General features: G+C 41.6%; 1 protein-coding gene across 1 annotated transcript; it reads right to left on the bottom strand.

Moving 5' to 3' along the window:
• Positions 1-530: 530 nt before the first annotated feature.
• Positions 531-20,528, bottom strand: LOC109476681 (limulus clotting factor C-like). The gene is made up of 17 exons (XM_019777688.1): positions 20,484-20,528; positions 17,158-17,299; positions 16,388-16,560; positions 15,229-15,321; positions 14,117-14,302; positions 13,198-13,410; positions 12,337-12,522; positions 10,156-10,329; positions 9,302-9,478; positions 7,900-8,097; positions 6,938-7,025; positions 6,351-6,625; positions 5,139-5,272; positions 4,255-4,419; positions 3,496-3,623; positions 2,322-2,526; positions 531-1,783 (listed from the first exon to the last, which is right to left on the bottom strand). Exons 1-17 carry the CDS (start codon positions 20,497-20,499, stop codon positions 1,598-1,600), a joined length of 2,739 nt encoding a protein of 912 aa, XP_019633247.1. The 5' UTR covers positions 20,500-20,528; the 3' UTR covers positions 531-1,597.
• Positions 20,529-25,413: the final 4,885 nt, after the last annotated feature.

Consider the following 25,413-nt stretch of genomic DNA (forward strand, 5'->3'; position numbering starts at 1 on the left):
CGACTTAACTGCAGTTTTTTTTTTCAAAGTTGCATGTAAAAAATACAATGATGAGCAAGCAAGTTTAGGCAGCAAGAGTTAAGCAGCCAGTTTATGGATGCATGCACTTCTATCAGCCTTTATCTGTATATTAGGTACTCGCTTTTTGCAAAGTAAGTTTATAATGTGGTGTTTTAATATTTACTTATATGATACAACAAGTAAGACAATATCGTCACTTTAGTTTGGAATATAATATCGCAGAAACATCAATATTTGTGCCCACTTGAACATATAATCTAGCAGTGACTGACCTTACTTTGACAGCCTAATGCAAAAGTCGTGTATATATATATATATGGAACTACTTCTGAAAACACAGGAAATATCTTTACTACTTTTAAATACAGACTGAACTCTCTATATTTATAATGCTTTATATTACAGTGCTTAGATGTGACGAAAAGTGTATTAGTCTTGGTGATCTGTATATTATTGCAGTATAAATCAGTAACTTCATATCAAATATGGACAATAAGATTGCAAACAGGTTTGCATGTGTAAGATATGGTGACGTTTTATTGAGTATAAAAATTGTGGAAACAGCTTGATCTATATAAAAAGTTTTAAAACTGTTCTTAAATTTAGCTGGAAAATGGTCTAATTGTATTCCACGATGCGATTTATTGAAGAAATTTTGACGAGTTATGAGAACGAGGAAGGCATATCTTCCTGGAATCTACTTTTTTCGACAAATAAACGGTGGTGACTTTGACTTTTATTCTATGTGCTTTCTTTGTGATATCATCTATGGCTCATTCTCATTGAAATGTACAGAATACCAGTAACCTAGGTTATAACATCTCACTTTGTGGCTTTTTTTGTCCAAAAATTATGGTGTTTACAGTTTTTAGCTTTAGCAGATAAGGTTTACTACTAAGTAACAAACAAAGGTTACGGGGATTACAGTCATGACTGTGAAACATTTTGTTCAACAAGGATGGCTTTAAAATGACAGCGAACACTCCTTTCTTCTTCCCTTAGAAACCCAGAAAAATGTTGTCAAAACGACAATTTCTTGTCTTACATGTGGCTCTATCTAAACTAGTCTACAACCGACTAAAATACTTGAGCGATAACGGAGGTTACAGAAATCTGCGATGGCGGAGGTTCCAGAACTCTCTAAACCCGCGGCTATAATTTCATGTCATTCAAGTCATCAACCAAACCTAGTGTTGTGGTACATTTTTCGTGAAACATTGTAAGTGCAGCGGCAAAGTGTAGTGGCAAAGTGAAGAAAGCAACGATGAGGTCCATGATTTGGCTCATACCTAAACGTAAAGCATGGCTACAGCATTTTGCACACTTGAATGGGAACGGGCCATATAATCTCAACTATGCCAAAAAAATTTACTCAAGCAACTGGATATGATTTTGGAAACGGCCAGGCGTTTCAGGTAGCCTCCACTACATTTCGTTAATGACACTTAAAAAGTAGTGGATGCTACCCAAAACGTCTGACAGTTTCCAAAATCATATCCAGTTGCTTGAGTAGTTTTTTTATGGTGTATCTTATTACCTAGATCTCCAACCATGTACCAGTAGCACTAACAGGTGTTCAAATGAAACTATCAATCCAGCGGACAAATTTGACGAGTTTGACGTATCCGCCGTACTGCATGGGCAGGCCGCAGCCCTCAGGACTGCCCCAGCTCACCAGCCCCTCCAACACCCATCTCTTCTCCTCCCCCTCTCCTGTCTGGAACACGATGGGCCCGCCACTGTCACCTGCACATGCGTCCACCTGAAAACACAGGGAGAAGAAGAAGAACGTGATCTCGATCCAGTTTTACTTCACTGAAGAGCTAATCTCCGACTGGTTGTGACAGAGAAGACAGGCGCTATGTACAGTATTTACAGGTTCATGTACCAGAAAATTTCCCTAGCTCTTTTAGACAAGCAAAATGAACATTGAACTACAGCTTAACGTCCCGGGTTTTTCAATAACGTGCATGTTGGGTGAGCTAGTGACAACAGCCGGAATTCGAACTCCCAACCTATTGGTCCAGAGGAAGGATCTATTTACAACGGTCCAAGATGTTGATGATATGTTGATACATCTTAATTAAAGGAGCATAATGTAACATTTTTGCACAAAAAATTTAAATAGTATATTTTAAAATGATATTCCTGTCATTGATATTTATTCCACTTTTGAACAAATGTGTGCAATCATCTCGCATTTATGACATTCATGGTTAAAATAACCCACACGAGGCGAACTCAGTTTGTGGTGCCACCACAAAATACCAGAATGTAAACAAACATGTGTAGTTCCTAACCTTCCCTTCCTCGTATCCAGCGCAGAACATGTTCCTGGTGACCGTCAGTCCGATGTTCTTCTCGGCATAGGCGGCTTCACACGTGTCGGGGTCGATAACCGGCACACGGGCGTGCTTTAGCTGGGCCGCCACCTCCCCGGTCTCCGTGGTACCCCAGCCGATAGCCACCCCCTCCGAACCCGCTCTCAGGTGTTTCTGTGCCGTCCTGTTCGATCAGCAAAATACGTCAACTTTAATTACAATTTAAGCATGTTTTAATGATTATTTACGACATCGCTGAATGGCTACTTAAAAACCGGAAAATAAGGATCCATCCGCACCTACGGAAAGACCACGTATTGATATTTACGTACTCGTATAAGATGGGTATTGATGCGTAAAGATGGAATATTAAAAGTTAACTTTAAGCATGGTTTAAGCATCCGTAAATACCGTTTTCGTGCCGTGTCAGCATCGAAGGTATAGTAAGTACTCTCCAAGCAGCGGTTTAGGCTTCGGCTTATTTTTGGCGTGTTTTAGGCGTTTTCAGGGGGCGCTTTTTTGTACTGTATTTTATTTTTCGACAGCCTATTTTGACCCTCCTTGGAATTGAAAAATAACTGAGTGGCAAATGGATACAGCCCTGCCAATTTGATATATATTGTCTTTGCAGCCACCAAAAGTTCTGCTTGGAGATTAGGTAGTTAGTTTGTATTTGGTATTGTAACTTAAGCCGTAGTCACGCACGTCGTATTATAACGTTTTCGTATCGAAGGATTTCCAATGTGGATATTATGACAGAACTGTATCTGAATCAACCTACTAGTAGGCCTTGTACGACGCATCCACGAATGTCTTATGAATATCCTTTTCCTGTCGTGTACACGTTCTACGATATTTGTGACAGGGGTCTTGCCAATATTTTAGGACTTGGGATAATCAGATCACGTGCAGAACACACAGAGCTTGGTCTGGTTACACTCTTTACTTTTATTATTATTTCTTCAAATTTCTTCCTTACCTTTGATATTTTGCGGGTGCTTTTCAGTATTTACACTAACAGTATGGTCGAAAACATGATCTTTTGCAACCACACGAAACTTCATGTGCACGCGGATGATATCCATATACTAGTAATAAAATCAACATGGCCTAAGTGGCATGGTCAAAAGAACATATGACAGAATGTACGTACTGTCTTGTAGGGAGGCAGACAGGCCGGACCCGGTCCGTTAGAGTGGCTCTCTTGGACAGCCGGATCAGCGCCACGTCATTGTCCAGTGTGAAGGGTTCAAACTGCCGATGGACATGGATCTCATCAACCTGAGGTAGGAAAAGTCTGGTTAGTGTCAATCTTTAAGTGGAGAAGTCAACGGTTTGGTTTAACACCACATTGTTTACCACGATATAGAGACAATATAGAAGATGAAAGTTAGACTCATCGAGGTGAGGCCATGTTGATTTGATTATATGGGTAACATCCGCGCCCTCATCAATTTTCGTCCGTTTAAAAAAGTTTTCGGCCATGCTGTAAATCGTATGCCGTAAATTTAAAAAAAAAATATTGTGTTATATAATGCCAAAATCAATTATTCTAAAAGAAAATGTGAAGACATGAAAATGAAGAGTCTTTTATTCGCCATACAGTACTCTGAAGTCTCTGAACCACTCACACCCCTACTAGTTTCGATAATTGCGGTGGGTTCTTTAACGTGGGGTGTGGTTCTCCCAAACACGGGACCTCTTTTTAACGTCCTATCCGAGGGACGTCCCTAACCGAAGCTAGGTACTAATTTACGCCTGAGTGAAGTGAGGAAAGTTGGGTAAAGGTATCAAGGTATCAAGGTAAAGTGCCTGTCCCAAGAGCACAATATCGGTGACATCGGGCAGGATTCGAACCCGGGACCTCTTTGGTCTGAGCCGAACACTCTGCCGTTGCCCCTACGATTTATACCTGAAACTCCTGCACATAGTCGTCGTCCAGCGCCTCGTCCCGGTAGAACTTCCCCAGTTTGACCTTGATGTTGTCCAGGTCGATAACCGCACTGCTGTCCGGGAAGGTCACGCAGTGCGCAGCCGTGATGATCCACTCGTCATTCAGGACGGCGCCGCCACAGATCTGAGAAAAGATGAAGTCAGAGAGGAGATGACGATAGGACCAGCTGGTTTGAGCACTGAAAATGAACAGTCTATTATTCACCATACCATGGGCACTGGCGTACGTAACTAGTGAAATGGCCATATGGGTAGAGTGCTCGCCTTGCATTCGGAAGGTCGTGAGATTGATCCCCGACCGAGTCACACCAAAGACTTAAGAAATGTAGCCCCCTGCTGAACGGTACTATGATTGCACTGTTGTGTGTGGCCCAGGGCAATTGAAACGGAGATGAACGCTGCCCTGTGCGTCACTTGATGCGGGGAAAAAACTTAACTTAATAAACGTAAGTAAGGTAGAAAGATAGTGTCCTGAATGATAAACATAGAAACTTTTGTTCCAACAGAATCGTTCTTACCTAGAGCTTTCGACCAGTCACTCTGGTCTTCTTCAATAGACTGACCCAGTGAGACTTGTCACGTGGCTTCTTTGAAGTGTGACGTCAACACTGGGTCAAAGGTATCTGGTAAATCAAGTCTCCCTGAAGAAGACCAGAGTTACTTCTTGAAGGCTCTATGTGAGAATAATCCCTTGTGTTGGAACAAAAGTTTGAACTTTAAACCGTTACAGGAAATCACCTTTCAGACTTTTCCCATTACCCAAAAATGTTCTGTTACGTACAACCATCCCCTTTCAGACCAAATAAACTCTTTAATGTTTTCCCAAGAAAGTTATGTGCTCACCAGGTAAAAGAAGATGTGTCCTGTTGAGTTCTGCACGTTCCTGAGTATGGCTGCCTGCCACGGCCACTGTCCCTCTGCACTCACGTTACCGTTAAAGATGAAGGGAGTCTTGGCACCAGGACTCTTGCCGCAAACTAGGGGCGGAAAAGGAGAACAATGCCAAACTAGACTATACCAAACTAGAGCATAGCATATGTCGAAAATAATGAAAATCCGTTGCTCCTTTCTTGAATTATCTGCTTTGAAATTTTTTTACCGAAAACTGCCCTGTAGTTTCAGAACAAGCTGCTATGGGGACCAAACCCGCACCTTTTGTTCCTAACATGAAACTCTATCAGCCTAACTCTATCAACTCTTCAATCTAACAAGTGAAGACCATAGCATGTCCAGAACAAAATATACAAAAACCGGAAGTTATGTTGCAGTACCAAGGTCATCCACCAGGAGGCCCATATTTGACCTTGACATTTGTCTTCCTACGACTTACCAACAGAACAAATATCATCACAATCCATAAAGGCCTTCTCAAGTTATGCGGACCACAACGATGCAGAAACACAGACAGACACAGACAGACACACCAAAAACAATACCTCCATTTTTCATGGAGGTAACTAGGGAGATAATCGGACTAATCCTTAAATCACGCATCATGATTACTGTTGATGAGCAGTACGTTTTCTTACAACTACATGTTTCAGTTTGAGTTTATTTGGATCCACAATTAGCATACATAGTAGCTATTTTTCTTGTGGTCCTAAATCTATACACACTACATGACGCACAGGAAAATATACAAAGCTGATAAATATACTGGCACAATAAAGAAGTTATATCTGTATCTGTATAGCCGGTATAACCGCCTTTCGGCGTAACACACCAGCTTCGCAGGCACGCGGCGCGGCGGCAGCTGGCTATATTACACCGATCGACTTGTTACACCTAACCCTTGAACTTCTAGCTCTAGACATTGTTTAAAGCTATCTATTGACAATGCCCTACTGTACTTGGTGACAGTGAGTTCCACTCTGCGATAGTTCTAGGAAAGAATGACTTCTTGAACACCTCAATCCTTGGTTGATAACTCTGGTACTTGAATGCATGGCTATTTCTTGTTCTCTTCTGGGCTGGTATATAAAAGATAACACACAATGCCATATACATCAACTAAATAATCGCTCTTGTATACATGTGTAGTAGGACCGTCCGTACCTGGTAAACAGGTGGGTTGTCTGCCGCTCCACTGCCCGTGACTCAGACATGTCCTCTGAGAAGGTCCGGACAGTTTGTAGAACTGCGACTCGCAGCTGTACACCAGGCGGGTGTGGAGTTTGTGGTATCCCGGGGGGAGACTGCGCGGCTCGGGGTCCCTACCCGCGGGATCGTCACCTCCCGACCCCTCCGCCGAAGGCTCGTCCGGGGTCGCCGCCGGGACGTGACTCAGGGGCCGCAGACCGAAGAAAGTCAGAAGCCTGCTGTTAACCCTCCTGAATCAAAAGTACAGTAAAATCATAGATTGTTTACTTATTATGGACAAGAACTTAAGTTTGTGTTTAGAACGAAATTTAGATTTACATTTGTTCACCATGTTTGATCTGTAAATCACGATTCGCGGTACATTTATATTCGCGGGTTTCGCGGTCACTTCTGTACCTCTAACTTATCATTTAATACCGTGGCTCAACGTCCAAGTGTTTTCTGTGGCCTTATTTGGTACGTATTTCGTAAATTTTACCCTATTCACGTTTTAAAGAAATACATACAACAGTTTAATATAGTTGAGTAAAAAAGGCACATACCGTCTGGGAGTACCAGACTGACCCTGTGCAGGCGGTAGGACCTTCCGTATGGCATTCAAAGGGGTGCCGGGATCCTCACAAACAGCGACTGGAATGAAAAATCATATCAAAAGGGAATCGATTATGTAACATTTTTGCACCAGAAATATTTTTATTAGAAAGCTGAAAGGAACATTTTCAAAGAAAACGTATAATGTTCTAGCATGATCTAGCATAACAAATTACTGTTTGTTTAGTCAAACACATTAATAGTCACTTGTATGGTGACCAGCCCCTCTAGCTCTGTCCTGCTACATAATATAACCCAACACTACAGGGTGTCTGCTACAGCACCAGTTACCATGGTGACAGACGTCTGGTTTAGGTCATGGACTTTACTTGTTAGGCCACACCGATTTAATTTCATGGATGACATCCTCTGAAGACCCCCAAACTAGTGCGCGCGGGCGAAAAAAATAAAAATCCAGCCAAAAATAAAAATGCGACAAAACCACAGGAATACAAACCTGGTATTGTGAATTTGGCGCATTACATAGCGACGTATACGACAGGCCGACACATGCTGGATTTTTGCGGAATATATGAATCGACACTGCTGTACGTATGTACTGAGTTCTTGAGTCTTGGAGCTTCGGTAGCCCGGGTGCCGTCAACCAGAGTTATCACCACCATGCACTACCCAGGCCTAAAGCCAGGCCAGAGCCTCGGAATACGTGTATCTTTTTTTTTTTTTTTTTTTTTGAGATCGGGCGAAAATCAATGCGCGCGCGGATGTCATCCATAAAATTAAATCGGTGTGGCCTTAGGAGAAAAAGAAGAGTAGGAGGAAGAAGAAGAAGGAACTGAGCAAAAACAATATGTTTTCTTTCTACGAAGGTAAAAACAATATGTTTCTTTCTGCGAAGGTAAAAACACTATGTTTCTTTCTGCGAAGGTAAACATAAACATAATATTGGCCTTACATTTGGTACAGACTGGCTGATGCCCGGTCCAGGTCCCGTTGGACAGACACCTCCTCTCGGGATGACCGACGATCCTGTAGGGCGGCCGGCAGGTGTAGACCACCCGCGTCCCGGTCAGGAACGTCGGCGCCTCCGAGCCGAGCACGTTCCGGTCTGCGTTACCCACGTCACCGGGGTCATCACAGGTTGTTGCCATCACTATAGGGAACAAACGCGGGGGTAAGATGCATTGCTGTATTGTTTCATTTACTTATTGTTACACTTGATGTATTGTATTACCAACTCCGGTAGACCATATCATATTATCTATATGGCTACCACATATGTTTCCTTTTGATTTGATTTGACTTTAGGTACCGTTTGTATTATGATGTTTTCTTCTCTAGGTGTCTTATAAGCCCATATGAGCTGGGCGGCGTGTATTCGCAGGACGCGTTAATAAATTTTCATTCTTTCATTGATTCCTTCATTCACTCATTCTTTTTTTTCTATTCCAACATTTATCACAAGACGGCACACTCAAGTTTTTTATTGAAACATAAATTGGCATGGTGACGACACACTCAAAACTTATTCATGTCGCCACCAACGCATAAGACAATACATAATGCATTGGACAAGCAACAAGCAAAAAGCAAAACTCAAGTTTTCTTTTTAGCTTATTTTTTTATGCCGCCACCAACACAGAAAAACGCAACGACAACAGACATACTTATTTTCGAGTGAGTGAATTCCCAAAGGCACAAGACCGTGGCAAGGCAGGATTCAAATTCGGAATCTCAAAGCTCTGTCGTTGCACCACACGACCCCACGTTCATTCATTCATACTGTAATTAAAGCCTCGGTCACAACCCGCCGTACGTGCTTTATGTCCGTACGTTTTTTGGGAGGCTACGTCTGCTACGTTTTTTCTGGAAACGTGGTGAAGGAGTGGCGTCGACGCACTCGCACGGTTGCGCAAAGTGTAATATTTAGTGTGGTCTGCACGTTACGTCTGGCCGTGAGCGGTTGTGTGCATCGTACGTTGCGCAAGTGGTATTGGTAAGTGAGTTGTACGTGCTTACAACGTACGATCTCTGTGCGATTGCAACTTTATCGTAAGGAGGCCATACTGACACGTGCTTCTTCCGCACGGCACGTACGGGGCACGCGCGTCCCTTGTACTCGCACGCACGGGTGGTGAGTCCGCAGACCGCACGTAGAAAAAAGTTTTACATGCACTTAAAGTTCTACGGCGTGTCTGCGTGCTCCCAAATCCGTAGGATTCCGTACGGAGGTGGTACTCACCACGCACGGATGCCCTACGTTTGCCCAAGTTTTTGCACGTAGACAGCACGCAGAAGCACGTACGGCGGGTTGTGGCCGTAGCTTAACTGATATAAATAGTACTGCTAAAACTGACCGCAGAGTGGCAGTTCTCCGGTCCAGTTCCCAGAGGGCCGACATTCCCTCCTCTCGTCCCCAACCAGCTCGTACCCAGTGTTGCACCGGTAGATGACGGCAGATCCCTCCCGCTGGGGCTCTCCTTCCCAGAGTCGTGAGCCGTGCACGGGCATGCCCGGGTCATCACACTGTTTCACTGGTCAAGAGATGCGTAGTTTAAAAAAAGCATCTTTCGTATTAAGCAAGGAGCTTTCATCACATCATGTGATGAAAGCTTCTTGCATTAAGGTATTCTACAGCTATACACTCAAACAAACAAAAGGATACAAATGAATTAACCCATGTACAAGTACAGGTCTGTGTATATGAGTCACTAGATCAACATGATTGTTCAGTTTGGCGTATTACTTATTACACTAATACATGTAGTCCTAAGGTATTAACATTCTTTGATGTATACATAATCGTATTGATGTCTGCTATAAATGTTCCTGGCCTGATTTGTGCTTTGAAAGTTCAAACTGGAAATATTCTAAATAAGGCAATTTTTGTGATATTGACACACAATGCTTCACATTAGCACATTTGAGTCAGCATTTCATACTTAAGGTATGTAAAACTTCAGAAACAAGCCCCAAAATGAGTCCTTTATTTTCTGGGTGGTACCCTACAAATCAGCCAAGGGCAATGCCAGTAACCATTTTATGTCAGAATTTGGGGAATTTTTGCTCCACGGGGGTCAATATACATTGGGGCAATGTGGTTTCAACTCAGCATGTAGATAAATGACTAGAATATTGGCTTTGAAAAATCGGGTTTCCAAGCCCTAAAAACTGCACTGGATGCCTTTAAGGAAATAAAAGTAGGACTTACTACATCTGGGAGGTTCTCCACTCCACCGCCCGTCAGACACACACCACCGCTCCAGGTTACCCCGCGTCCTCTCGTACCCAGGGTGGCAGCTGTACGTCACAGAGTCCCCCTCCACCGTCCCGGACACGACCATGTCGGCACGGGGGGCGTCTTCAGGCCGGCCGCAGGAAATCTCTGTTCAACACAATAACCCGATTTACACCCAGATACAAAGTGTAACATTTTGACAATCCCCCAAACTTACGGTTACGGACACTAAACGGTTTGTATTAGATTAACTCCTACATAGCCTACAAAACATGTTCTTCCTTACCATTTATTGATCCATTTCCACCCATTTGCTGTTCTCTGTTGTTTTTGTCATGTACTTTGTTATTGTATATTCGCATGTTTGGTGGTGAGCTTAAAATTAGCTATAGCTAGAGTACCTCACCACCATGTCTTGTATTGTTCAAGTTGAATTGTAAATAAGAAAAAAACACAAGAACGGAAAAAAGTCGTCTGAAACATGGTGTGCAGCGTCCTTGGTGCTGAACGTCTTTCACATGAGTTAGAATGTCAGAAAACTGGAAACTGAACAGGACTACGTTTTAAAGGAGGCCAAATATATCAGGGCAATCCAACGTTCACTTCAAAGAGAGACGGTGGACGATATAAACTCCCTGGCATGTTTAACCAATTGCTGACACCACGTACTCGAAACGTCGTGTGAATAAGGTCACGTGTCTGTAACCGTGACTCTCGCGAGATCACGTTGTGAAGTGGTTGGTCATTAATTATCCTGATGAAGGTGACAGTGGTGGTTGAAAATTTGATCATTGTGAATCCTTTTATTTAAAATAAAGTTTAGCATCTAACTATGATTACTACCAACACAGATGAACTTCCATGATAGTCTTTCACGTGAATGTATGTTCATATGATTTATCTATTAAAGTGAAGCAAACCTGGATAGATTGTTACATGTTTCTCAGATAAAACAAGGAGAAGTCGTAGACATCATCCCTCTATGAAATAGCTTGTTATTTTGTAATCTTTTGGTGTATTTCAATAGAGATATTTAATTATGAGTCAAACTTTGTTTTTATCAGCAGAATGATTTGTGGTGGCACTTTGTATTGGAAGGGGTTGCCTATATTTATCAAGCTGTCATGTGCAGGCGTTTAGTGTCTTGTTACCATGGTTTGTTTACTTTGATGGCCAGCAGGTCATTTGCCTGTACATGTAGGTCAATGACCAGACAGGCAAATGACCTGCAGACTAGACAAACAAGATTTATTACCTCAGTCCTGACATCAACAGCCTCACTAGAGAGCACACTCTAGCCATGAGAAAGGAATTTCAATGATACACAAAATTTCACCTTCAAATTACTCACCATCTGCAGACACAAATTTGAACAACTGACTAAACATGTACATCACAGACGCTACTTTGGATCAATAAACTATCATTAACAGCACTAACAGACAACCCTATAATACAACCAACCAACCAACCATAGTGAGGAGGTGAGGTCAATGACCTCTCAAGCACCCCATTCAACCGGACTATATTTCCTGCAGACTCTGTCTAGGGGTAAAAATAGATTGGGCTGTCTCAGCCTGACCTGCCAGCTGGAGGTATATAAACAAAAACACTCTAGATCTGTCCCAACTTTTGGGTCAAACAGACCATCCTATTATGAAGTAGGGGTGAAAAAATGAAAATCCTTTTAAATTAAGCAATAAAAATATACGACAACCTGCTAATGCACTCTAAGACGCAAAGAGACTCAACAACTACCCACATACCAAATATTATACCAAACGACCCACCAGATTTTCCAAACATTCAACACAAAAAGACCAACTTTAAACATATTGTAAATATCAAACGCAAACAGCTAGGAAGCCCAAATTTAAACCACTAAACCATGGTAATAACAACTACATGCTACCTTAATATCGCACAAACAGTCCATAACGCGCAAACAACAGAATAAAAAAATTAAACTGCAGTACCAAGGTCAATCACCAGGGGCTCAAAGTCAACCTACACAATCTCCAAGGCCCCATCCATCAATCTGCCAAATATCGTACAGTTCCTTCTCACCGATCTTCAGATATCAGACCAAACATGAAACGGAGTAAAAACAATACCCCCATTTTCATGGAGGGTAATAAGAAATTACAGACATACTGCAAACTGGGGCCTCTAGGCTCCATCCTCCGTCACTCTGACATCTTCTTGTCAGAGACCCGGATGTCAGCTCGTACCCAGGGTTGCATGCATACGTCACGTCCTCGCCCTCGTCTACCTGGTCTCGTCCCCGGGGTGCTCGAATGACAGAGTTTTGTGGTATGGCCGGCAAAGAACAAACGCGTACTATATATGTGGAGAAACAAAATTTGATTTAAACATTTGACAAGATTGTGAGAAAGACCATGTAGAATGACTTTATTATTAGTAGTATCAGAGGCATTAAAGACGTATTTAATTCTTTTATAAATGCATACTTATTACATGTTAACTATGACGTTGCATATTACTTAGATTAAGTACTTAACCTTACAAAACGAGTGAAGCAAAGTACGAAAAATAATAAGACAGGCGAAAAATGTCCAGACTATGCATGATGTACAAAATGACTTATAAACTGGTGGACGTACCAACTACTAGTACTAGTACGAGCTCAGAAGAACAAGATATAGACACGCCTTCAAGTACCAAAGTTTTCAACCAATATTCGAAGTGTTCAAAAACTCATTTTTCCAACAACTATCGTAGAGGTAATTCATTGCTACCAAGTACAGTAGAGGCATCGTTGCTAGATAGCTTTAAACAATATTTAGAGTTAGATGTTCAAAGGTTAGGTGTAACAGGTCTTTCGGCGTAATGTAGCCATCTGCCGCCGCGCCGCGTGCCTGCGAAGTTGGTGTGTTACGCCATGGGGCGGTTATGCTGCCTACACAGATACAGGTATACAGAAAGCTACACAAAGAGTTGTAATAATGGCATTATTAAGCATTTTGTTAATACGAATTCTCAGCCGAAACTTACCACAAGTTGGGAGGACGTCGTTCCACTGCCCATCGTACAGACAGATGATCTGAGCGCCCCCTACCAGACGGTACCCGTCATTGCACCTAAATGTGAGCTGACTGCCGATGTTGTGTTGCGAGGCGGGCGGTTGTTGTCGTTGTTGTTGTTGTCGATACCCGGTTCGGACCACTGCACCGTTGGCAGGCGCGCCCGGGTCCTGACAAACCTTCACTGTAGAACAAATCAATAGGAAAGATAGAACGTTACGTCCACAAACCCGACCTTTTGTCTAAGAAACTACCTCGATATTGTCACCGTAAAAACGCGAAAAAGTGAAAAGAAACGCATGTTAACTTTCATCGTAAACCATGGTTCGAAATACTTTTTCTCAGATTGCCCGCTGAGCAACCTAAACCAAAAGCTAAGTTGCCCATCAATGTTTCAGGTTGCTGTCAACAGGCCGTAAGTCAGGCCAATGTGTAAGCACTAAAGGTATTGCTCAGATGCTGGTCTAGGAGGGAAATAGTTTATTTCAGAAGCAGTAACTTTTGCACCGGGCAATCTGGCGTCTCCAATAAGTCTTAGACAGAAACATTGCCTTGCGCGGTGAGAGTATGAGAATGGGCAGTTCAAACCTAGTCTCCACCAGACCCCATTGCAAGCTAAATCAACAGAAATCGGCCGGAAAAGGACTGTAGCTGGCCAAAGGAAGTTATCCGGCCATAGAGGGTCCAATTTTCATTTTCCGTGCAGGTAAATTGGACCTTCTAACTTCCTTTGGCCAGGCACAGTCCTTTTTCGGCCGATTTCTACTATTTATTCATCCTGCAAAGGAGTCATGCTACCGTAGATTTTGTAAGTTCGGAATAACAGACTTTCTGATTCTTTCGAAGCTTATCAGTTACGAGTAAAACAACATCATCTCCCTGTATCTTACCACATGCCGGGAGAGGGTGGCTCCAACTCCCGGACGCTTCACACCGGGACGTGCTGGAGCCGCGCAGGACGTAACCGTCATTACACTCAAACCGGACAGTTGACCCCTCCGTGTAGCTGTCCGAGGGCCGTGACCTCAACTGACCGTTTGATGGAGTCCCCCGATCACGACAGACAACTTGTGGCGCTGGAAGACGTATAAAAGTTTTTTTTAATCATTTTTTCTTCTTTTAGGCCATGTTGATTTGATATGACATCCTCTGGGAACCCCAAAACTGATAAGAGCGTGCGAATGAAAGTTTTGCCAAAAAAAGTTGCTTTCATTCTGAAATCTACGTGGTCATGAAGGTTGAACAAATGACACAGAGTACGGTATAGTGAATTATTTACTCTTCAAAATCATTTCTTCACATTCTTGTCTTTTTAGTTTGATTTTGGTATTCTACGACGTGACATTGGTATCGTTTTTAAATATTTTTTTTGCAACGGTATATATTTTTCAACTGTTTTGTACGATTTACAGCATGGTTGACCATTTTTTTGGAAACGGCCAGAAATTCATGTGCGTGCGGATGTCATCTATATAATCAAATCAACATGGCCTTAATAGTACATATGAACGGTGATTGTAACTGCACACACGCACACGCTTTTGCTGTGTCGTTCAGGTTTCCAAAGGTAAAGTGGAATTGAGGCCATGTTGATTTGATTATGAGGATGACATGAAAAGTTTTCGACCAAACTGTACAAACCGTAAATCGTACAAAGCAGCAGCAAAATGAGCGAATGTATGCAGTAAATGTCAACAAAAATATTGGAACATGATAGTAATGCCAATTTCAAAGACAAGAAGAAAATGTAAAGAAATGAAAATGAAAAGTCTATTATTCACCATACCATACTCTGTTTAGTCTTTATCCAACCTTCATGACCACGTAGATTTCATAATGAAGGCAACTTTTTTGCTAAACTTCTTTATTCGCATTCTCGCATCAGTTTTAGGGCATCAGTTCCCAGAGGATGTCATCCATATAATCCAATAAACATGGACTAGGTACAAAAAAAATTACATGTGTGCATTATTGTACTGACAAGTTTTGAGAGAGAACTAACCGACTTCGTGCTGGCAGTATCGACCGTGAAACGCCGCGGAACATTCGCAGCTTCCGTCCGGCTTACAAACTCCTCCGTTCCGGCAGTTACAATCTGAAGGGTAAAGGTAGTAGAAATCATACATGATAGCTCATAAAACATCAAGAACACGATCACAAAGTTGGGATAACAAATACAAAACGTACAATGGACACAAAATGAAAACGGCTGGCGTACAAAAGAACTCGTAACATTAATGTGATCAAAAAAATCATCCAGAGAATGAAATGAAGTTGAACACAATATCGAAGATGGGGTAATTAGTAGAGTATGGGAGGGAGGGGCTACCAGTAAGAAGTAAAGTGCATAATGTAGTGTCATTTGAGTTCAGTGACCTAACTGAAATGATATCGCAGTGGGTCAAAACTGGAGTAGTATGTTTTCCAGATGTACATTTTTAAGCAGGATATGAATAACGACATTTGAGTCCTTTCAGTATAATAAAGTTTGCAGTGCAAGAAGTAGTGCCCTGATCTCTCATTTCGATGCCCACGTACATTTGCATTTTCTATTGTTCGCACAGTATAACATAGTACAACACAAAGTACTAGCGCACTCAAGTATCTAAGACTTATTTCAACGCTACTACTTACACATAACGAAATACGATGCTTTAATATAAAGACTTATACTGACCTACTGTGCAGAACTTGCCGTACCTGTTGTACATGTGTACTGACCTAAGGTGCAGAACTTGCCGTACTTGTTGTACATGTGTACTGACCTAGTGTGCAGAACTTGCCGTACTTGTTGTACATGTGTACTGACCTAGTGTGCAGAACATGCCGTACTTGTTGTACATGTGTACTGACCTAGTGTGCAGAACTTGCCGTACTTGTTGTACATGTGTACTGACCTAGTGTGCAGAACTTGCCGTACTCGTTGTACATGTGTACTGACCTAAGGTCCAGAACATGCCGTACTTGTTGTACATCTGTACTGACCTAGTGTGCAGAACTTGCCGTACTTGTTGTACATGTGTACTGACCTAAGGTACAGAACTTGCCGTACTTGTTGTACATGTGTACTGACCTAAGGTACAGAACTTGCCGTACTTGTTGTACATGTGTACTGACCTAAGGTACAGAACTTGCCGTACTTGTTGTACATCTGTACTGACCTAGTGTGCAGAACTTGCCGTACTTGTTGTACGGACACCTGGCGCAGCCGTCAGACTCCCCGTACCTGACGTCACGACATTCGGCACAGTACCGGTACTGCGGACAGATCTCACCGTGATCCACGTCACCGCACGGCCGGCAGTACGGCTTCCAGCGGTAGAAAGCTGCACACCTGCGGGTAGATATTGAATACGCGCATCGGTATTTGTTCAAAGCCTACAGATACAGTACCATTGAAGACGTCAAATGTAATTTCAGGGCATTATGTTTATTTAGTACACTAGTAATACCAGCTAAAAAGGGTCTGAAAACACTGAAAATGTGGATTAATTGGACCTCCGTGGACTTGCCTATTGTTCTTGGGATTTTAAAGGATCTTCATGAGACTTCCCCAGTAAAACGCATGTTTACTTCTTTTCCGTTGTATTTTGTTTTGGAAACTTTGCTTTTATTACGTATGTGCAAATAGATAAAATCAGCGTATTACAACTATCTCTCAACAGAGACGGGGGGCGCCACAGACTTTCCGCAACCTATGATCCACTGCTCACGGAGTCACGTGTGTTATCTGCGTGACGTCACGGAAGCGGTGGATTGCTCATTCCTTGAAAAAGACTGGAGTTGTACAGTCAAAAATTTGGGTAAGTCCAATTTCTTGTGTTGTGGTATTATATTACTCTTCAAACTTGTTTCACAATCAATCAATCAATCAATCAATCGGTCAATCAATCAAACAATCAATCAACCAAACCATACAGAAGTGACTCACGCCTTGTATGAGATGACGAAGCTGAGACCGGTGGACCCACACGCACAGGACTCGGTCTCCACGTCACACAGACCCCCCACGTCGAGATCAAACGTCGTGACGCCGCTACTCAACAGCAGCACGGCCGATACAACGGTTAGACCTGGAAACATGGCAGAGAAACGAAAAAAATTTCATCAGGTTGGTAGGTTATAGAGATTTTCTTCTTACACAACAGGTAATGTTTCTCACCTGCTTACGCTTCAATGCCTGTCAGGTACCTAGACATAGAGGATAACAGAGCGTTTGGCTCGGAACCAAGCGGTCCCGAGTTCGAATCTTGTGCCCTTGGGAAAGGCACTTTTTACGAATTTCTTCACTTTACTCAGGTGAAAATTAGTATGTCTGTTGACCATGCGTTTGTATGCGTTGGTGTCGCAAGTTTTTGTAATAAAGGTTGGAAAAGAAAAAAAATAATTTCATCCGCCGGTTGATAAGATATAATAGAGATTTTCTTCTAACACAACCATTAGTGTTTTTCTCATGCTTAATGGTTCGATGCCTGTTAAACACATAGGCAGCTAACAGAAGAATCCACTGCATCATTCTTATCCAGACGCTGGACTGGTCTGGGTAAGAAAATCAACCCCAGTGATGAATCGGGGCGAGGGAGGATACAAACTTAGCCACGTTTGGGATTGTGTTCACGCCACAAAAGTGCGCCACCTATATTGGCTACCGTATTGGGCGAGAAGCAGTACTCTAGTCAGAAGCTCTGAGGAGGGTGTCGAAAAGACATAGAAACGTTAAGCAGGTGAGAAACACTAATGGCTGTGTTAGAAGAAAATCTCTATATCCTATGACGTCGACAGAAAGTTTGACACGTAGGGGTTAGGAAGCAGTTAGCAACAGTTAGAGTAAAAAGTGGCCAAATAGACAGATGGTATGTAAGGGTAGCTCTGAGAGAGAACAGTTTGCCGCTCCCAAGACATTATAAATCCGCATATAAACCAATATTTTTCCAATAGATTCATTGAGTTATGCATTTTTTAAACAAAAGCTAGAATGTCGTGATCTAGTCATGAAAAACAGCGTTTTTTGACGCTTACAAGTGTAAAGCTTTCGAACAATTACAAACAATTTGGGAGAGGCAAACTAGACCATTCTTAGCGCGGGCCAAATCCTCTTGTCTACTTGGCCAGTTTCTCCTCTTTTCAGCCACTTCCCGAAACCTGTTAGAGGCTGTGATCCCGGCGGGAAACGTGTTATCGTGATGCCAACAATCCTTCCAGAAGTGCATGCCACTTCTGACTGTGATTGAAACCAGATTTTGCATCGTGGGATCTTGAAGCTTGAAGGCGTGCCAACCGGGAACTTCCTTGTTTTGCAGTGGTTTCTTAGTAAGCAAAGTTTTATCCGGGCCAATCTTTAAAGGCACCCAGAGCGGTTTCAGGGCAGTAAAACTGGATTCTACAAGTCAATCTCCTGGTTATTTTTTGAATCTAATAAATTGAATCAATCCTATCCCATAGCATACTCATATCTGTGAGGCAAACATGCGAAGTTGCTGACGCAAAACTTTTGACTATTTTTTATCGTAGGCTGGTTCTAGCTATTTATGGGTGGTACTCAAAAATAAAGGGACTTCTCACATAGCTTTTTGGGGCCAGGGGGCCATTTCAAACGCTTCAAGTATGAAACGATGGCAAAAACATGCTAAAAATGACAGTAAATGTCGATATCAGACAGATTTCCTCACCCAGAGGATGTTGTTGTTGTTTAGTCACCTTGAACTTGGATTGGGCACCCTTTTTCTAGTCAATAAAGAATCCATAATAACAGGTTTGTTGCAAAACCCTGTTCGAGGGCCGGCCGACAAAATTTTGAACTCCAGTGAACTTCCCCTTGAAAGGTCATGCTGACTCAGGCAACTTTCGGCTGAAGACATCACGCGACAGTAGCCTCCTTCGCAGACTTGTGGGGTGGCGGCGTTTGATTTTTCTTCGGGGAGAGACGCGAGTTTGCTAGCCTCTACCAGGCTTCGGGAGGCGGTTGGAAAGAGTAGGAATCGCCCAACTACTGAACTAGAGAGATAGCATGCCAAGAGAGAAGGTCTGCTGGAGAGAACAGTTTGCCGCTGATCCCAAAACGTACTCTCTAGCGGACCAACTCTCCTGGCGTGTTATCTCTTTATTTGACCGATTTCTACTCTTTCCAGCCGCATCCCGAAGCCTGGTAGAGGCTAGAAGTTTGCCAAAAGAGAGAAGTTTTCACCGCCTAACTGGCATAACTCGCGTCGCTCCCCCCAGAAAAATTAATGCCGCCACCCCACAAGTCTGCGAAGGAGGCTAACGCGACAAACTTCGAAGACAAGGAAGTACCAAGGAGCTTTCTGTTTCAAGTTCCTTACTTGGAAGTACTCAGTATTCAGCCTGCCTTCCTCCAAGTTTTCAACCTCCTTGGCTTCTTTGAATGGTTGACAACCATTCAAAGAAGCCAAGGAGGTTGAAAATCAAACTGAATAGGAAACAATACGCCATGTCTGCAAGATTTCGCGCGCGTCGTCTCAACAATAAAAGAACCACAGTCTTGCAAACTCTCAAGCCAAAAGGGCAACGGGGGGGTCTTTTACATTTGATTTAGCTTCTCACAGTGTCGAAAACAAGCTTAAGAATGCATGTGTTGAATTAGCCTCTACCAGGCTTCGGGAGGCGGTTGGAAAGAGTAGAAATTGGCCAAATAAAGAGATAAAATGTCAGGGGAATTGGTCCGCTGGAGGGTACAGTTCGCCGCACTCTCTAGTCTAGACAAGGAAGTTGGTCCGCGCCCGGCATGTTATCTATCTTTTGGCCAATTTCTACTCTTTCCAGCCGCCTCCCGAAGCCTTAGTAGAGGCTAGTGTTGAATGACTGTGTAGTTGCAGTTAATATTAAAGTCCTCTCAGTGTAATTTCTTTCCGGACATTATACAGAACTTAGTTTAACTAATACAACAAGCTCAGCATTCTTATTGGAAAGTTATATGGCCTGATAGTGATAGTCTCCACCAGACTTCTTTTGCAGGCTGAATAAATCCTAGAAATCGGCCTAAAAAGGGTATTAATTGGCGAATTTGATCGTCGATGGCCGGCCACCTTCTCTTGCCAATTAATACCATTTTGGGTCGATTTCTACGATTTATTCAGCCTGCAAAAGAAGTCTGGTGGAGACTGTAATAGTGATACGACGCGTGGATTTTCGCACGTATGGAGTTTACCCGACGATAAGTTATCAAAAGATAAACACCAAACACAAACACTGATTAGCACAATTGTAGGCAGTGGCTAGCAGATAACTCGATCAACTCACCTTGTACATGAGTCATGGTGGCCAGTCTCAGTCACGGCGTTCTTGTTCGAACTGCGGAGGAAGTTCAAGTGATGACTTTGCCCTTCTGTGCTTTCTTTTTGAGTAAGCTTTCCGCCGAGTGCGCCTGCGCCCAGCTCTGACAGACAGGGGAAGGTCCTGACACCTGGTGACGTCATGCAGGGACGGGCACAATAACAGGAAGTGACGTCACGAAATTATAATACCATGGCAAGGGCTCAAGTTCCGAGAAGGCATGAGGGGTAGTCTCAGGAAATCCCTAGTTGTAGCTGGTCCAAAAATTGTAGAACATGTTGACTTGATTATAACATCCATGCGCGCACGTTTCAACTGTAAAATGAGCAGATAAAATTCATAAATAGCAAAACAAATACCTGTATTGGAAAACAATGCTAATGTCAATGCTAATGCCAAAATACAAACCTATTTAGGAAAAGACGATATTGTGAAGAAATGAAAATAGAAGAGTCTAGATCTATCATTCGCCATGCCATATTAGTATAGTTACCTTCATAACCCCTTGTTTTGCCAATTATTTTATTCGCACGCCCGTATCAGTTTTGAGGTCCCCACAGGATGTCATCCATATAATCAAATCAACATGGCCTTAAGATGAATAAAACCGGACATCCTCAAGGCACAAAACCTAATAGATAAGATAAGCCCACCCTTCATGCCCTTCTACACACTGCAGGGACATTGTTCAACAAGTTGACAGACTTCCCGTTTCCTTTACAATACCTGGATGGTTCTAAGCTTGACAATGTGCAAAGGAAAGGTGGTGGCTGTTATAACATATCTAGGCCACAGCAAGTAATTTTTATGGATGGCAGCGCACGCATATATTTTCGCCTGATTTTGGAAAAAAACAAGAAATTTTGTTGCCCTCTGACAGTGGTCACCATGCCGAAAATGGGCAAAGATGTCTGTTGCCATGCCGGAAGGTGGATGGCAGATAACTATGAAGAGAGGAGCCAAGAAAAGGCTCTGATTTAATGTTTTGTTTCTTACTTTGATGCAGTGATATGTGATGCTGGCTGTGTATATGTGATGTTCCCATTGAATCAAAACCATTTGTACAATGATTGAGTCAAAATTTTAAAATGTAGGAACCTTGTTTTTTTCGGCCCGCCTTGTTTTTTCACCCGCTTGCATTAGATTTGGAACCTGCCGCGGAAGTCATCCATAAAATTTACTTGCTGTGGCCCTATGGAAAATACAACGTTGAACTATTCACAGCAATATATCATGTTCTTATCTCCGTAAAAAGGAACGTTACCTTCATAAAAATGAGGACAAAGGAAGGAAAGGCTGACACAAATTCACTTTTATTGGCATTTTTTCTTCAACGTATGCCTTTGGGGGCTATGTTGAAATACAACTGGTTTGGAGTCCTTTTTGCAGCAATATATCATGTATTAAGGCCACACCAATTTAATTTCTTGGTTAATGGATTCGCCCGCTTCATGTTTTTATGATTTGCAAAAAATAAAAATTCAGAATCAACTGCAAAATGATCATATTTCTTCCTAGTTGTTACAGTTATTCCATCTTTCAATGCAATGGTATCATTAAAAGTCCAAAATTCATTGTTTAAATTTTGAACCAGACAGTTGTGTTGACTTCATGGCTCCTATCGTACCATTTTGGGCCATAATAGGATGCCTAGGCCTGTTTTTATATTTTTTTCGCCCGCCCGTTCCATTATTTATCTACAAAAAATCCGTTAACCAAGAAATTAAATTGGTGTGGCCTAATCACCATTAAAAAAAACAATGTAATTACCTTTATAAAAATGAAGACCAAGAAAGGAAAGGCTGACACAAATGCACTTTTATTGGCATATTTTCTTCAATGTGTGTGCATGGGGGGGGGGGTATGTTGAAATACAACTGGTTTGACCTCTTGCACTTTCCCACCCAAACAATTATACAGATTGAAATTGTTTAAAGTAACTCATTGACAAGTAAAGTACATTTCAACAGATCTGAGTTTGGTTTGTCAGATTGTTTTCCAGTGAAGAATGGTTTTAAAGTTCCCAAAATTCCAAATAGAACTTAGGCCACACCAATTTAATCTGTTGGTTTACGGATTCACTCCATTTTTTTTTCTGATTTGCACAAATAAACAAAACATTTCAGTCTCTGAATCTGAATCAACTCGAAAAGGCTAATATTTTGGCCCCTACAGTTAAAGGAAGTCCCTTCTCTTCAGAGTTGTTACAGTTTTTCCATCTATCAATGTAGTTGTTTGATTAAAAGTTTGAAATTCATTGTTTGAATTACAAACAAGCCTGGTATGTTAACTTCATGGCTCCTATCATAGCATTTGGGGCTATCATAGGATGCCTAGGTCTGTTTTAATATTTTTTTCGTCTTATCGCTTCATATTTTTTCTGAAGAAATCCAAGAATCAAATTGGTGTGGCCTTAGCAACTAATAAAAATACAGATGCTTTCATGATATTCCTCTTCAATGAACATAATGTATTTGTATTGAGTGTATATCATACACTTGCAAACATTGCCATTAACTAGGGACTAGAAGTTGCATTGGTAAGGCCTTGGTAAAAATACAATGTAGCAACCTAAGTAGTACTACACATATCTGTTAAGAGACAATCATACGAAAATGATACAAATCATACAAATGGCTTTGCCACATAGGACAATATTTTTTGTCATTTTTTAAAAAATAACAATAATTAATAATAGATAACAATACAGGCAAATTAAATTAAGTACATGCACTTGTAAATGCTTTGTCCATGTTTGGAAAATCAACACTTGTCATCATCAGTCATATGACTTGTGTTATTATTGGCCATACATATTCTAAAATATTATAAGCAAATATAACTTCACATATATATCATATTCCTTATGCTGTACAACTTTGGACATCTGCAGAGTACTAGTAGCAATCACTAAATAATAAAAGGAGTTTAAATCTGGTTTGGGCGCTAAACTTTTTTTTGCCATCTTCTTGACAAGGTTAGGCCACACCAATTTAATTTCTTGGTTAACGGATTTTTCTAGAAAAATAATGGAGCGGGCGGGCGAAAAAAAAATAAAAACAGGCCTAGGCATCCTATTATTGCCCAAAATGGTACGATAGGAGCCATGAAGTCAACACACCAGGCTGGTACAAAATTTAAACGATGAATTTTGAACTTTTAATGATACCATTGCATAGAAAGATGGAATAACTGTAACAACTAGGATGAAAAGGACTGTTTTCAACTGTTCAGGGCACAATATGAGCATTTTGCAGTTGATTCTGGATTTTTATTTTTATTTGCAAATCAGAAAAAAATGAAGCGGCGAATCCGTTAACCAAGAAATTAAATTGGTGTGGCCTTATAGAACCTTGTTTCTTTGATTTTTTACATTTATTGACACAATCACAGGAACATGGCAAACAATTTACAATTCCCTACAATATTGGATATACTCCATTGGCAATTGTTTAATTTCACCAGGGGTGCCAGAATATACAGTGCAATTTTACAGAATACAGTGCAATTTTACTAGACTGTCTAGGTATACAGTGCAATTTTACAGAATACAGTCCAATTTTATGGAATACAGTGCAATTTTATGGAATACAGTACAATGGAATAGTATGCAGTGCAATTTTACGGGATACAGTACAATCATATTAGTATACAGTCAATTTTACTAGTATACAGTGCAATTTTACTAGTAAAATTACACTGTATACTAATACGAGTGCACTGTATTCCATAAAATTGCACTGTATTCCGTAAAATTGCACCGTATTCCGTAAAATTGCACTGTATTCTGTAAAATTGCACTGCTGTATTCCATAAAATTGCGCTGTATTCCGTAAAATTGAGCTGTATTCCGTAAAATTGCGCTGTATTCCGAAAAATTGCACTGTATTCCGTAAATACTCTGGAACCCCTGTTCACTATAGCATGACTGACATAGCAACCATATGAGCCATTGGTCTGGTATCATGCCTTATCCTGAGTTAGTTTTCCTGCTTAGTCTAAATTAAGCAAGCTACTTTCAATTTGATCTGCGGCTCCTCATATACCACAACCTTTGACCTCTATCTGCATGCAAAAGCAAGAAATCAGCCCTATATTTTAGCTCGGTGAGAAAGAAGAAGAAATTTGTCCTTTGCAAGCAAATAGAGGTCAAAGAAGAGAAAGTCACAATATTAACATGGCAGCACATTTCATAAGGCCACACCAATTTAATCAATTGGTTCATGGATTTGCCCGCTTCATTTTTTCCTGATTTGCAAAAAAAAAAAAAAAAATTCAGAATCAACTCAAAATGCTCATATTTTGAGCCAAACAGTTGAAGAAAGCTCCTTGTCTTCCTATAGTTGTTACAGTTTTTGCATCTATCAATGCATTGGTTTGATATTTATTGTCATAATTATAAACCAGCCTGGTATGTCAACTTCATAGATACTATTGTTACTTTTGGGGCTAGCATACAATGCGTAGGCCTGTTTTAATCTTCATTTTTTTGTCATGTTGCTTCATATTTTTTCCCAAAAAAATCTGAGAACCAACAAATCAAATTGGTGTGGCCTTATAGTTACAAGCATTTGGCAAGTTCGACCTCTCACAGCAGCAGCAAGTGTATAGAAGACATACTTTGGCATGAAGGACCATCAGTACTTCTACGTCTTTTTTTTCTTGGTCAAACATTTAGCATTCATAAGAGACTGCATAGAAGCTGTTGGTGAAACAGTTTCACAGTGCATGAGATACAGCTGGTATAAACAAGGCAAATGCTATAGGTTAGACTACCTAGCCTCCTTCGCAGTCTTGTTGGGTGTCGGCGTTATTTTTTCTCTGAGCGACGGGAGTAATATGCCGCCGCGAGGGACAATTTGCTGCCGAGGGAGTTTTTGCCACGGAGAGGTTTCGC

This window comes from Branchiostoma belcheri, unplaced genomic scaffold, assembly GCF_001625305.1.
Source record: "Branchiostoma belcheri isolate BF01 breed outbred unplaced genomic scaffold, Haploidv18h27 scaffold39, whole genome shotgun sequence".
Classification (NCBI taxonomy): domain Eukaryota; kingdom Metazoa; phylum Chordata; class Leptocardii; order Amphioxiformes; family Branchiostomatidae; genus Branchiostoma; species Branchiostoma belcheri.